Source organism: Lactuca sativa, chromosome 8 (genome assembly GCF_002870075.4).
Source record: "Lactuca sativa cultivar Salinas chromosome 8, Lsat_Salinas_v11, whole genome shotgun sequence".
NCBI classification, from domain to species: Eukaryota; Viridiplantae; Streptophyta; class Magnoliopsida; order Asterales; family Asteraceae; genus Lactuca; species Lactuca sativa.
This window is the reverse complement of record NC_056630.2, coordinates 152,163,348-152,179,076: the sequence shown is the minus strand read 5'-3', so window position 1 is coordinate 152,179,076 and position 15,729 is coordinate 152,163,348. Positions and strand designations below refer to the sequence as shown.

Below are 15,729 nucleotides of genomic sequence, written 5' to 3'. Positions count from 1 at the left end.
AGGGGATAAGACCAGAGAATTCGTCCAAGGATAAGGTTTCTAGACTTATCTTATGGATTGCTTGGTGGGCAAGCAACTAGATAAGGATAAAGACTGAAACCCTAATCTCTACCCTATATAAAAACCCCTTGGCTAAGGGAAATCGGCCACTTGATCCCTAGAAGACCTAGAGCCGATTTCCAGCCTCTCCCCTCTTTCTCTCTCTTTCCTCTCCATTTGCTTGTGGTGTTTGTGAGCCATTAGAGGTACTACACTTGTGGTACTTGCTTTCCAAGACAAGAGATTGAAGATTTGTGTTGTTATTACAATATAACAACAAGAGGTATGTAATCCCTTCTATTATATAAATTTCAAAATACCTAGATTTATGCTAGGGTTCTTCTTGTGTTCATAAAGTTGTGTATCTAATAGAGAAAACATAGATCCAAATCTAGGGTTGCATGCACACATAGGATTGTTTGTATAAAACCCATCATTTCTAACATCCAAATTTTCAAACAAAAATTTTCATTTTAAAATTCACATGAAACATTGTTGATAAAAACCATCCCAAGAAAATCACAAGTGTCAAATACAAATCCTCATCAAAATATTAGAGTGTCCCAAAATATCCGGAAATAGATCTGCAGGCGAATATGTACAATCAAGCCTTCGACTTCCCGCGATCATAAGAAGTACCTGAAAAAACATTTAATTAACGAATGTAAGCACGAAGCTTAGCGAGTTCCCCAAAGTATCATATACAATACAACACAAATAAACAGTCATGGGTTATCAGCAACCCTGGAGACTACCCGAAGTCTCAATGGGCAAACAACACACCTTGTAAATTATCAACAATCTTGGAGGCTACATGAAGTCTCAGTATACACAATAACAAACATACCACAATAAAAACTAATAGACCCAACTGGTCTACACATATATGCTCTACCTCATAGGTAAGTATAGTGAAAACACTTACCTTGCGTAGATGACTAATACACTCACACCCGAACTGCCGGAACTAGACTCTGTCTATTAATTACACCAATTAACCCTAATTAATGATTAAGGTAATTTTCCATACTTCACTAGTCCCAATCCAATTCTAATCCATGTTTAGAGAAAAAGACCATTTCACCCCTTCTAAGCCCAAAAACCCTCTCAAATCCACCTAAGGCATAATTGGTCAAAAAGTCAACCAAAGTCAAAGGTCAACACTTTGATCATTACACGCAGTGTACTCAACTCTATGTTGGGCGTAGAGTGCAAGGCAGGAAGGGAACGGCTTCTCAACTGGCTACACTGGGCATAGCCAAAATAACGCTCGACGTACGTGGCTCATCTCAAAACTTAATTTTGTAGGTCTTAATCGTTAAGACACTTTACCCAATCCTCATATCTGACTCTAAAAGGTATCATAATCCATTAAGTCTCTAACTTTATGCCTTTGCATGGCTAAAGAGAGTTAAATCCCAAAACCCTAACTTCCAACATCACCAAAAACTCCATAACTCATGCATGGGGGAAAGGAAAGGATCAAGCTTGCATTTTTATGACATTATGCACCCTGAAACGTCTGAAAGTACATCTTATATGTTGTGGAGTATTCCATACTCACAAAGATCAAGGTTTTAGGACAAAATGAACATAAATCTAAGCTTAAACAAGATCTAGAAAAACAAGCTCCAAGGTATGAACTTTATACATTCAAAAGATGAACAAAGAGATGTAGACTCTGGATCCAAGAGCTTGAATGTACCACCACTTCTTGTATGATCTTCCTTCTCTACCAAGAACACTCAAAATCACTCCAAAAGCTTCAAATCTCACTCTTAAAGGTCATGGTTTCGATTTTAGGGTTTAGAGGAATGGAGGTTGGTCATAAGAAGGTCCAAAGGGAATTAAGATATTTAAATAGGGGACACAACACTAATTTTTAGGGTTAAAGGGCTGCACAAGTACGCTGGTGTAATCATGTGTACACCCAACATACTCTACCTTTGACATGCCTCATGTGCTGACCTACGTCTGACATACAAACCTTGTACGCCCAACATAAAGGCCTTATTTGCAAAAATTTAAAATATTAAGGGGTGGAATGAAAATATCTGACATCGGGTGTTACACAGATCTACCAGTCTAATATATACCCAATAAACATACATATATACAAATTTAACATATAACCAACATAACATCAATCCAATTTACTATGATATATAATCCAGTGGGCCAACCTTGGTGCCTTCAACCTATAAGTACAGTGAGGAAAACTCACCTCAATGTCAGGAAGATAGTTGAATTAAAAACTGCTCCAACTAACGGCTCTACGGGTCACATGTACAACACATAGGGACCAAGCCTAAATCTACTGTTCAAATATTCCAAATGACCTAAAGTCAAACTTGGTTAAAGTCAATGGTCAACGGTTAAAAGTCAAAGTGAAATTCAACTCCAACTGGTTGCCACGCTGTGGTCATCCCTGGCCACATTGTGGAAGCAAAGCGACAAAATAGGCGACTCTAGCCTAGTCGCCACGTCATGGCGACCTAAGGCTATGACGTGGGCACTAGGTTCCAAACAACTTAATTGGTTAAGCCATTTTCTTTGATTCTAAGAGCTCTAAAGCTCATATCTAGTCCATTCCATTGTTTAAATGGATAAAGTTTCCAACTTTATCACTTAAGACCTTCCAAGAGGTAGAGATCTCACCCTAGGTCCAAGGGGAAGGGAACACATCATGACTTAATCATTAAGCACTAAATCATGAATATCTCATGACCCACGATTCCAGAAGGGTTTCTAGTACCAAAAGTATCATAAAAATCCATGCTTTTCAGACATGCATGTCCAATGCATGTCTTGGACTCTTATTAGGTGAAAACTAATGGTTTATGACCAAGATTCCATGCATGAAACCAAAGCTCACTTATAAATTAGATTCAAGGCACCAAATACTCTAAGTGACCAAAAGATTCATAAAGTTGCAAACTTTATGAGATCTCACCACTCAAATCCATCAAGACATGAAGAAAAGGGACAAAATCAAGAGATCTAACAACTTAGCAAGGAAAAGGTTGGATCTTAGACACTCACTAAGGTCCAGGAGATGTGCTAGCTGAAGTAGATGATGCTTGCCAAGTAAACTATCACACAAAGGGCTTCCTTCTTCTTCAAAGATCACCAAAAAGCACCAAGAATGAGTTCACAATTGCAATAGAGGCTAGGGATAGGGTTTCCGGGTTTGAGAGAGTGATACAGGCTAAATGGTCACGAAAACCTAGCCTTAATGTTCTTTATATAGGGTCCAAAGCCCAAAAATTAGGGTTTTTTTTTCACTAAAAACACCTGTCACACCGTGACATCTATGGCCATGTCGTGGCGGTTCATTTAATTCTGCGGTCCAAAATATTCTGCCATGTCGTGGTGATGCTTCACCACGCCGTGGCCACCCAAATTAAAGTTAATATATGAAAATTGATTCACACCTGTAATAGATTTTACATAAATGATGACCCCTACAAGGTCGATTTAGTGGTTCAAACTCACTAAGCATCTCTTGAATCGACATTATATGGGTCTTCATTTACTTCTTGTACAAATAGAGCTTCTAAATCGGAATAACATCTACTAAAAGGGTGAGTACACCCTTTTCACTAACTTTTAAGTGAATTTGAACCACTAGATTGACATTTAGATGCCATTTGTGAAGAAATACTCAGACAAGAATTAAACATTATACATTATAAGAAATTGAAGTGTTAGAAGTAGTAATTAATACCTCAATCCACCAAATTGAAGCTTTAATATGTAACTCTCATAAAAAAATTGGACTCCTAGGACTTAACTAGGTTAAATCGTATCTTGGTGTGTGTTTTTAGGAGTGTTTTGTCGAAATGATACAATTACAGATCATTTATTTTTTAACCTGTTCCAGTCGTCACGTCATGGTACACTTCACGCCACATCGTGACATGTCTTCCATGACACCTCTCTCTTGTGACATTTCCCGACCTGTCTCTAAAAATTAAAGGTAATCTACTTTCCTCCACATCATGGTATTTCAAAGTACATTGATGTCACTGTTCATTTTACGTAACTCGAATCATCATTGCGAGACCACTGACTTCGAACTGCTGCTCCACTAGCTCCCCGAGCTATCAATATCAACACATTACTTAGTCTAACTGACCTTCAAAAGGTCAACCAAGTCAACCCTTGCCAAAGTCAAAGTCCTGGTCAAAGTCAACCTTCCAGGTCAACCCTACTCGCCGAGTCCACTCACTGACTCGCCGAGTTCTTATGCTCAAGTCCTTCCAATCGCGACTCGACTCGCCGAGTCAGCCCCTGACTCGCCGAGTCTACAGATTCCTGAATCCTGTCCTGACCAACTCACTGAGTCCTTGCTCGACTCGCTGACTCGAGTCTTAACTCGAAGGGTTTGGGACTACGCGACCTGACTCGCCGAGTCTAAGAACAGACTCGCCGAGCACAAAGCAATCTTCATCCAACTCGCCGAGTTGTTCATCCAACTCGCCGAGTTCATGCCCATCTTCATCCGACTCGACGAGTTGTTCATCACACTCGTCGAGTTCCTCCTCACCTTCAAGCCACTCGTCGAGTCCACTCGAAGGACTCGTCGAGTCCATTCGGTTCCTCAACATGCAGGGGACTTTCGAGTCATGCAGGGACTCCAAACCGTAGATCTACTCTTCCCAAGCCTATCCCCCACATAAAGTTGCAAACTTTACGTGTGAAGATGGAGATCTAAGCAAAATACACCATGAACTAGGGTTTGAGACCAAATGCTCCAAAAATCCATTCAATGGCTGATACTTTACGGGATTCTAAACCAAAACAAACATGGATCTGAGGTAGCAACCTCAGATCTGGACCTCAAGCTCGAGATTAAACTTAGACATGGCTTAAAAGCCCCAAAACTCATAACCAAAGTAGATCTGGATGAAGGAAGCGACTTATTACCTTCAAGTGCTCTGAAAGGTCCTTCAACTTTGGATTTGCTGCAGTTCCTTGAAGCCTCAAAGATTCCTTCCCTCCTTCTTCCTTCAAATCACCCACAAAATGGCAAAGAGCTTGAATAAGCAACAATGGCGGCTTAAGGTTCGTATTCTGGGTTGGAGAGGCAGTAAAGGAGCCCTAGGAAGAAGAATGAGACGTTTAAATAGGCTCCAAGCCCCAGATTTAGGGTTTTCCTCGCACAGACCCTACTCGCCGAGTCGCCTTGGCCGACTCGCCGAGTTGGTCACTTAATCCTCGACTCGGATCCCGCTCGGACTCGCCGAGTTCCTCCTTGGACTCACACGAGTCCCTCCTAAATTTAGGGTTTCTTTTACTTTCTTGGCTTTCAAAATCTTGGCTGTTACAACTCTCCCCCACTTAAACTAAGCTTCGTCCTCGAAGTTTACCATGGCTCACCGCCTGCTATATGCCTCCAATACCCCACCAATTGTTCCAACACCAGCTGCCTACCTTCGCTGGCCTTCCTCCTGATCATTCTGACTAGCATTAACCCTTGCGGATAACCATCTCGGGTCAACCCTGACCCTGAACATTCTGGAAACACAACTTACTTAGCCGATAATCCGATGGGTACTCACCGAGTACTGCACTGAACCTATAGGGGTTCACCCCTTCTTTCCTCACGCAATTCCCTTGCCTTCCCAAGGCGATGCTCCAAAATCAACTATCTCCTCAGCCACTGTGAAGATCCTATCTTCACCAATCCCTTATTCCCGCTAAATCCAGTACGGGTCTTTACCGCCAGTAACCACTGACACTCCTCTCTTGTCATAACTTGGTGTCGAGCACCCCTCGACTCATCTAACTGAATTCCAACATAACCCGCCTTCCCGCACTACTACTGACTGGATACTTCTGCCATTCCTCATCTGCCTTCCGGTTGAACCGAGACCACTCTGGTCCCTACCATCCTACCAATATCTGGATTACCGGCTCCCACTGGTAGCTGGTCCCAACATCAACACTAGTCGCTCTCAGCGACTTCCAAAGAAACCTCGACTACCTATAATTGCTCAAACAATTCTGCCACTCAGGCACTACAAACCTGGGATCCCCGATTCCCTAACTTGACACTAAGGTCCCTACCAGGTCCCACCTGCGCTGCTAAAACCCACGGGCCTCGCCCACGGGTCCCGCCCGCCTCTATCCTTCTAGTCTCACTAGTCTATTCACTCTCGCTCGGGCCTCGCCCACGGGTCCCACCCAATCGTATTACTGAGCAACCCTGCTCTCAGGTCTTATCTACACTGCTAACCTCGTACGGGCCTCGTCCACGGGTCTCACCCAAATATATCCTGGAGCGGCCTCTCCCGAGGTCTCACCACTTTAGGGCTATACAGGCAACTCCCTATCATTCTCGTCCACCACCCAATCCTGATCCCTACCTGATCACTAGGAGATAAGGGCCTCACCCCAACTCCGCTAACGAACTACTAAGGAATGCTACGGCTTACCATAGGCTTACATCACCATCCATTGTTGACTGCTAGTGAATGCTACGGCTGCCCCGTAGTCTTACAACACTTTCACCACTGACTGCTAGTGAATGCTATGGTTGCCCCGTAGTCTCACATCACTTCTTACCACTGACTGTCGACACAAAGGCACCCATGTGCCATTAGCTCTCAAGACCTTCATTCTGACTCCCTCGAGTCCTACGGGTGATCCACCACCCGAATTCCCAACCATGAACTAACCATTACCATCACACGAACTAGCTGATGGGGAGTTTCTCAAACTCCCAACCCTGAAATCCTCAAACCATCAAAAGCTGAACTACTCCTTTCCTCCTCGGAGGTCGCACACTCCTTCTGGGTCTGCGTGCTTCTACCCTGACTTACTCGGAGGATTCTCCCCCACTTCGATCCTGCTTACCCCTTGTTGCTCAATGCTAAAAGAGAAAACCCAATCCTTGCTACCATTCCATAATCAATCTGCTGAGGAACCCAAGCTTACCATAGCTAGGGATCTAACCAATCCATCTCTGACACTACACGATCCTGATCTAACGAGACATACTAAGTCCCTCCCAAGCATGCTACAGCTACTGCATCCTATGCAACCTTCTCCAATAGAGCACATCCCCTAACTACCATACAATTATCCAAGGTATGCAGATGGCATATAACTCGACCATAATCAACCGCACATAAATAAAATACTCATCCCAATGATGATGCAGAATCATAACAACATAATCATGCACAAATAAAAGAACTGAAAATGGAAATTGCATACATGCAACGTCCGGCGTCGCTCGCGTCTCCAAGGTCGTCATCTGAAAAGCCCTGCTCCCTGCTGCAGGTGCCTCTACCCGGCCCTGACGGCCATCCGTGATCCTCAAATTTGCAAGGGCGGGTGCCATCACCCGTCCTGCCGAAGACAAACTGGGGCACTGGGCCTTCTTGTGGCCCCGCTGGTTGCAATGAAAACATATCAAGTCTGATTCCTGCGCGGCAGTAACAGTGCAATCCCTGCTGAAATGACCAGTCCGACCGCACTTGAAGCAACCAGACTCACCACGGCTACCACTCCTGCACGCGCCCCCGTGCGCCCTGCCACACTTTCCGCACCGATTGCGGTCCTGATGATCCCTCGATCTCGAATCCGATCCCTTGGGTCTTTTGCCCGAACCCACAGCTACCTGAACCTCATCCGGCTTCCTCTTCCGGATTTGCTCCAAATCAACCTTCCTTTCTCTAGCCCGAGAAATCATATCTTCCAGCGTCTTACAGCTGGATCTGCTCACGAACTCCCTGATGTCATCCCTCAACATCTCATGATATCGGGCCTTCTTCATCTCCTCATCCGCGACATACTGCAGTACAAGAAGAGCCCCCTCCCTGAACTTGGCGGTGATCTCCGCCACAGTCTCAGTAGTCTGTGTCAAATCCTGAAACTCTCGTGCCAGCTGCTGCACCTCAATCATCGGTGAAAACTCCGCCCTGAACCTGGCCGAGAAATCACTCCAAGTCATCGCGTCCAACGCGGCATCATCCCCCAAAGCATGACCAATCTCCTCCCACCAATCCCTCGCTCTGTCTTTCAGAAGACAGGAAGCGAGTCTGACCTTGTCCCCCTCGGGACACTTGCTCGTACGAAAAGCGTTGGCTACATCAGCCAACCATCTGCTGCTAGCAATAGGGTCCCTAGCCCCATGATAATCTGGTGCCCCGCAGGCTCTGAACTCTCGAAATGTCAGAGTACGCGCTCCCATCAATGCCATCATCTCAGTACGGAAGGCTCCCAGCCTCTCATCCAAGATCTCCAGTATACCCTCCTTGACCGTGCCAAAGATCACAGGAGTCTGAGCTAGAATATTGCGCGTAACCTCAGCTGATATCAACTCTCTCATCCGCTCCTCGAGCTGCTCGGCCCTTGAACCCGAGCCTGATCCCTCTCCGGCGCCTGACCCGCCCGATGGTCTCTCTCGCAATGTCACTATGCTGAAAATATACCACACCCACCATCAGAATAATCATCACTGATGTGAGGCCAAACATACCCTACCAGGTTCCTGGTCTTGTCTCGGCCCTTCCCGAATCGAGTACGGATCCTCTGCTTTCAGTAGTACGGGCCCATACTACCTTCCACATCTATCCGTACTTTCCTCAGGAATTGCTTTGACTCCACCAGACCCCTTAACCACTACTACTGCTCCCAGCACTATCTCATCCTAGGTTTACCCTAGGGAAACCTCTGACTCAACACAAACCAGTCCTCAGCTACTGAAGGTCTCCTTGTGATGCCAATTAGCCATCACCTGGATACCATCACATGCAACGAGGCTCGGATAATCCTTCAAGTAAAAGACTCGTCCCTACAACGGTTGGACTCAGACGAGAGCTACGCAATAGGACCAAATCCAGCACTCTGAGATTATTCAACCCTGATTGCATGTGACGTGTTGTATCCACCTAATGGCTAACTCCCATCACTCAGAATCCCACAATGCACAGAGCAAGCAGCATTCGAACAAGGGAAAATCTAACCATAACTTACTCAAGCAATCATATCCACATAGCAGGAATCTGAACTAGCATGCAACACAAACTCATAACTCAGGCATAACCTAAACAGGCTATCCTACTATTGTCTAATCAGCACTACTATGCAGCTCAAAAGCACAAATAACAGGCACATAAGGCATCATCCTTAGATCCTTAGTCCTATTCTAGCAGACTGTTCTACCAACTGATAATCATAATATAAACTTGTATGGGTATTTTGAGGTACTTACTTGAGCTCGGTTGATTGCATGCACCACACCCCTTTTTCTCTTTTCAAAAATCTTCTTTTTCTGGATTCTTTTTGTTTTTCTAAAACTGCTTTTCGTTCTCAAAATTCTTTTTAGAAAACTGTCTTTTTGCTTTTGAAAACTTTTTATCCGACCCCTCAGTTTGAGTTCAGGCACACCCGAGAGTATGCCCGAATCCCTCAAACCAAGACTCTGAGACCAACTTGTAACGACCCAAAATTCAAGACCAAAAATTTCTTTTAATAAAACATTACTTTAAACAAAGTCATCATTCCAAAACATAATTTGAGTATAAGTTTTCAAAACACATGTTTATTATCAGAGTAAACATTCCCAGGCTGACTACTCTATGGTGTGTGCCATGCGATCACCCCGAGCTCCTCCCTCCGCTACCGGAAGTACCTGAAAAAAAAACTGAAAACCGTAAGCACGAAGCTTAGTGAGTTCCCCACCCTACTACATACCATGCATAACCACATACTGGGCCACGCCCGCTATCCGAGGCCTCGTCCCCTACTTCGGGCCTCGCCCGCTACAACAGCCCCGCCGCTCCAGGCCCCGCCTGGCTTCGAGCCCCTCTCGGATACAGATCTGTTTCACTTAGGCCTCGCCTGTCACAGGGCCCCACCCACTAACATATAATAGCACATACATATATCACATAACATCACATAAGCTAAATATATACTAACAACTCTTGCTCTGAGGCCTCGCCTATCTCCGGGCCCCGCCCGTGTCCTGCTACTGATGAGTCATGGAACCTCGTCCATACTCCTGCTGATAGTGAGATACGGGCCCCGCCCGTCCTCACTCCTTTCCTAACTTGGGCCTCGCCCCTGGACTGCTGCTACAGAGATGTGGAACACCATCCACACTCTGCTATTGGTGAGATACGGGACCTCGCCCCCACTCACCTCCCTACCAGGCACATACAAGTATCACACAGACAACAAGTATAAACTATCACATAAACCACTCCTTGGGCACCCGCCCTCTATCATCGGACCTTGTCCGAACACCATACTAGCATACTGTGCCTAGGGCTAACCCCCGGGTCTTCTACTCATAACTACATGGGCCGGCATTGTGTCCGTAGACCCATTCATACAAACGGAAACTCACCTGATACTGTTGAACTGTTGCTGCTAATCCCTTTGACCGCTACCCGACCACTGACTCCGAACTGCTGCTCCACTAGCTCCCCGAGCTATCAATATCAACACATTACTTAGTCTAACTGACCTTCAAAAGGTCAACCAAGTCAACCCTTGCCAAAGTCAAAGTCCTGGTCAAAGTCAACCTTCCAGGTCAACCCTACTCGCCGAGTCCACTCACTGACTCGCCGAGTTCTTATGCTCAAGTCCTTCCAATCACGACTCGACTCGCCGAGTCAGCCCCTGACTCGCCGAGTCTACAGATTCCTGAATCCTGTCCTGACCAACTCACTGAGTCCTTGCTCGACTCGCTGACTCGAGTCTTAACTCGAAGGGTTTGGGACTACGCGACCTGACTCGCCGAGTCTAAGAACAGACTCGCCGAGCACAAAGCAATCTTCATCCAACTCGCCGAGTTCATGCCCATCTTCATCCGACTTGACGAGTTGTTCATCACACTCGTCGAGTTCCTCCTCACCTTCAAGCCACTCGTCGAGTCCACTCGAAGGACTCGCCGAGTCCATTCGGTTCCACAACATGCAGGGGACTTTCGAGTCATGCAGGGACTCCAAACCGTAGATCTACTCTTCCCAAGCCTATCCCCCACATAAAGTTGCAAACTTTACGTGTGAAGATGGAGATCTAAGCAAAATACACCATGAACTAGGGTTTGAGACCAAAGGCTCCAAAAATCCACTCAATGGCTGATACTTTACGGGATTCTAAACCAAAACAAACATGGATCTGAGGTAGCAACCTCAGATCTGGACCTCAAGCTCGAGATTAAACTTAGACATGGCTTAAAAGCCCCAAAACTCATAACCAAAGTAGATCTGGATGAAGGAAGCGACTTATTACCTTCAAGTGCTCTGAAAGGTCCTTCAACTTTGGATTTGCTGCAGTTCCTTGAAGCCTCAAAGATTCCTTCCCTCCTTCTTCCTTCAAATCACCCACAAAATGGCAAAGAGCTTGAATAAGCAACAATGGCGGCTTAAGGTTCGTATTATGGGTTGGAGAGGCAGTAAAGGAGCCCTAGGAAAAAGAATGAGACGTTTAAATAGGCTCCAAGCCCCGGATTTAGGGTTTTCCTCGCACAGACCCTACTCGCCGAGTCGCCTTGGCCGACTCGCCGAGTTGGTCACTTAATCCTCGACTTGGATCCCGCTCGGACTCGCCGAGTTCCTCCTTGGACTCGCCGAGTCCCTCCTAAATTTAGGGTTTCTTTTACTTTCTTGGCTTTCAAAATCTTGGGTGTTACAACACATTTGATCACTAGTCTATTACCACGTCGTTATCTTTATTTATAAGGGTATTCATTTATTTGTTGTACAAATCAATCGACCTTGTAAGGGTATTCATTTATTTGTTGTACAAATCAAACTTGTAGGGGGTCTTAGAGCGACCTTATAGGGGTCTTCATTTACTTGTTGTACAAATCAAACTGCTAAACCACAATAGCATCTCATGAAATGGTGACCATTCCCTTTTCGCTGACTTGTAAGTGAGTTTGAACCATTTGACCGACCTTTATTTATGTGTTGTATAAATCGAGCTTCTAAATCAAGCTTCTAAACCACAATATAACATTTCATGAATCGGTCAATTGGTTGAGATTGCACTAAAATTGTAAATTTAGTGACATAATTAAGAAAGAAAAAACTCAATGTCAAAATGAAAATTTTGTGATAATATAGTTACTTCTTGTAATTTGAATTTTATTTATTTATTTATAATTCTCGGTTTGAAATTTGATATCAAAATCAAAGTTTTGTTAAACTTAATGACTTTATTGCAATTCGAAAAAAATATTACCGAAAAAAAAGAGAAAACCCTTCTTTTGGTTGATATTGCAACAAAATTGTAAATATACACCGAAAAAATAACTTGGCGGTCATTATATCGAAATTTCATGGTAATATAGTTACAATTTGCCCTTAAAACATCCATAAAATTATAAATTAATTTCCACCAACAATAAATATTTTCAGATCATTATAGAAAGAGTAGCCAGGCCGTAAGATCTTCTTTCTTTTCTTTGTACTAGTTGCTAAAATGAAATCGTTGTAAATCGTAATGGACCCAAAAGAAAGCTGCGAAATTGGATTAGAGGCATAAAACAGGTCTAAATGCACCCAAAGTACAAGCTCAAGGAAGCAGTTGATTCTCTTTACAGATACAATTATGTCAACCCTGAAGCATACACTCGTCTTGTCCTTGATTGCGTTCGATTCAGTGATGCCCATCAAGCCAAGCGCTTACAATCTCACATGGACGAAAATCTCTACGAACCCAACACCACTTTTATCCACAATCGTCTTCTTGACGTGTACGCTAAATCTGGCAAACTTTTGGATGCACAGAACCTGTTCGATAAATTGCCCCAACGAGATATCTTCACTTACAACGCTATGTTAAAAGCTTACTCTAAAACAGGGTCTGTCGATGAGTTACAGCGACTATTCATTGACATGCCAAGTCGGGATTTTGTTTCATACAACACCGTGATTGCGGGCTTGGCTTCAAGAGGTCTTGCAAGAGACGCCTTGAAGGTGTTTGTTAAAATGCAAAAAGAAGGATTTCAGGCAACTGGGCATACTTATGTGAGCGTGTTAAATGCATGTTCACGGGTCTTGGATTTAAGGCATGGGAAGCAAGTTCATGGAAAGATCATAGCTTGTGGCTTACTCTCCAATGGTTTCATCTGCAATTCTTTGACTGATTTCTATGCTAAATGTGGTGAGATTAATGCTGCTCGTTGTTTGTTTAACCTTATGTCTAACAAGAATGTTGTTTCATGGAATTCAATGATTTCTGGATGCATGAAAAACGGGTTGCCAGAAGAATGCCTAGAACTGTTTCATGAAATGAAGTTGTCTAGTATAAAACCAGACATGGTTACAGTTTCAAATGTTCTTGGTGCTTTCTTTCAAACAGGGAAAATAGATGAAGCACATAAACTTTTTACAGAGGTTGAGGACAAAGATGTCATTTCTTGGACAACAATGATCTCAGGTTATGTCCAAAATGGGAAAGAAGAAGATGCCTTGATGTTATTTAGCAAGATGTTAATCAATAACATCAAACCAGACAAGTTTACAATTTCAAGTGTAGTGAGTTCATGTGCTAAATTAGCTTCTTTATTTTATGGTCAAACAATTCACACAAAAGCAATACACATGGGAGTTGAAAAGGACACACTTGTGTCAAGTGCCCTTGTTGATATGTATTCAAAATGTGGTCAACCAAGTCAAGCTCGGGAGATTTTCAATACTATAAATACCAAAACAATCGTTTCTTGGAATTCAATGATTTTAGGGTATGCACAAAATGGTAAAGATCTTGATTCACTAATACTTTATGAAGAAATGTTGAAAGATAACATAAAGCCAGATGGAATTACTTTTATTGGTGTTCTTTCTGCTTGTATCCATGAAGGTCTTACTGAAAAGGGAGAAAAATATTTTCTTTTAATGAAAGAAAAATATGGGATTTTACCGAATTTGGATCATTACGCGGGTATGATAAATCTTTATGGTCGATCAAATCGTATAGAAAAAGCTATTGAAATGATAAAGTGTATGCCTTTAAAACCGAATAGTCTTATTTGGTCAACTCTTTTGTCTGTTTGTAAACTCAAAGGTGACATAGAACATGCTGAGCTGGCAGCTAGACACTTATCTGAGGTGGACCCGTTGAATGCTGAACCTTATATCACTCTTTCGAATTTATACGCTGTTAATGGTAGATGGAAAGATGTGGCATCCATGAGGAAACTTATGAACAACAAGAATGTTAAAAAGTTTGCAGCATTTAGTTGGATTGAAATTGAAGGAAAAGTTTATAAATTTGTGTCAGAAGATCGAACACATCCTGAATCAAAACTTATTTATCGGAGATTAAATGAGATGATAAGAAGATTAGTGGAATCTGGATTTAGTCCAAATAAAGATTTGGTGTTGCATGATGTTGGGGATGATGAAAAGTTTGAATCTATATGTTACCATAGTGAAAAATTGGCTCTTGTTTATGGGTTGATAAGGAAAGGTGAAGGAAAGCAACCAATTAGGATTTTGAAGAATATTAGGGTTTGTGGTGATTGTCATGTTTTTATGAAGTTTGTTTCAAGAATTATTGGTAGGAAAATTGTGTTGAGAGATTCGAATAGATTTCATCACTTTGTAGATGGATCTTGCTCATGCAAGGATCTTTGGTAATCTTTTTAGGTTTATGAAATTTACATGGAATTTAATATGTTATAAGAACAAGAAATTGATCTAGTGCGTTGAACAAGTGAGGTCAATAAAACAAAAACTATACTTTTTTGTCCTATTCAAAAATGATTGACGGGAATAACACAAAAAAGTGTACTTTTTGTTCTTCCCAAAAAGAAGTGTTTGGGAAGCAAAAAGTGTATTTTTTTGTCATCCTAAAATAGACTCACCGAGATTGAGGTTTAGGGGTGTTCGAACCGATACATCCGATCTGTATAGTCAAAACTAAATTCAAATCCGGTCCGATCCAATTTCAATTCGGTTAGATCCGTTTTTATAATTCGGTTTAAAAAACCAGTACATTTTAAAACGACATATAATTATATTATTATCCAATTTTTACAGAAGAAACAAAAACAAACTATTTAGTTGTGATTTAAAATTTATGAAGAACTACTAACAAGGTATATTATAGTTTAATATTTAATAGATTAAAAACTTTGAAATAAAATGCATATTAATGTTTTTTGTTAGGTGAAACTTTTTGAACTTATTTGAAAAAATAAATTATAAAATTAACAAATAATTATAGATATATTAAAAATAAATAAATAATAAATTGTTATACGATTTTTTTGGACTATTCAGTTCTTATTTTATAAACCAAAACCAATCCGAAATCCAAAATAATAATTCAGTTTTGTTGAAAACCAATCCAAAAATCCGAATATCCGAACCAAATACTTTGATCTAAATTGTCCAATCGGACAATTCAGTTCTATCCAAATAATGAACCATACTAAGGTTAATAAGACAAAAAATGTAATTTTTGTGTTATCCAAAAAGATAGAACATAGACTTGCTCTTAATCTTTTATATGTGCAAAAGACATAAATGTCCTGCCATCCTCATAATCGAAAGTAGGCCTAAAGCTTTTGTTGTGTACGGTCATGTCTTTTATCATTTCCTTTTTGTGCTTTTTGGCTTTAGACAATAATTTTTAATGTTCTTTTCTATGTGTCATGTCTTTTATCATTTCCTTTCTTTTTGCCTTTAGATAATAATTTGTTGTGTTCTTTTA

The 15,729-nt window shown here is 42.2% G+C and overlaps 1 protein-coding gene across 1 annotated transcript; it reads left to right on the top strand.

Annotated features, from left to right (window-relative positions):
• The first annotated feature begins 12,403 nt into the window (after nucleotides 1–12,403).
• Nucleotides 12,404–14,905, top strand: LOC111905295 (pentatricopeptide repeat-containing protein At3g62890). Its single transcript, XM_023900984.3, has one exon. It carries the CDS (start codon nucleotides 12,564–12,566, stop codon nucleotides 14,649–14,651), a length of 2,088 nt encoding a protein of 695 aa, XP_023756752.1. The 5' UTR covers nucleotides 12,404–12,563; the 3' UTR covers nucleotides 14,652–14,905.
• The last annotated feature ends 824 nt before the right edge of the window (nucleotides 14,906–15,729 follow it).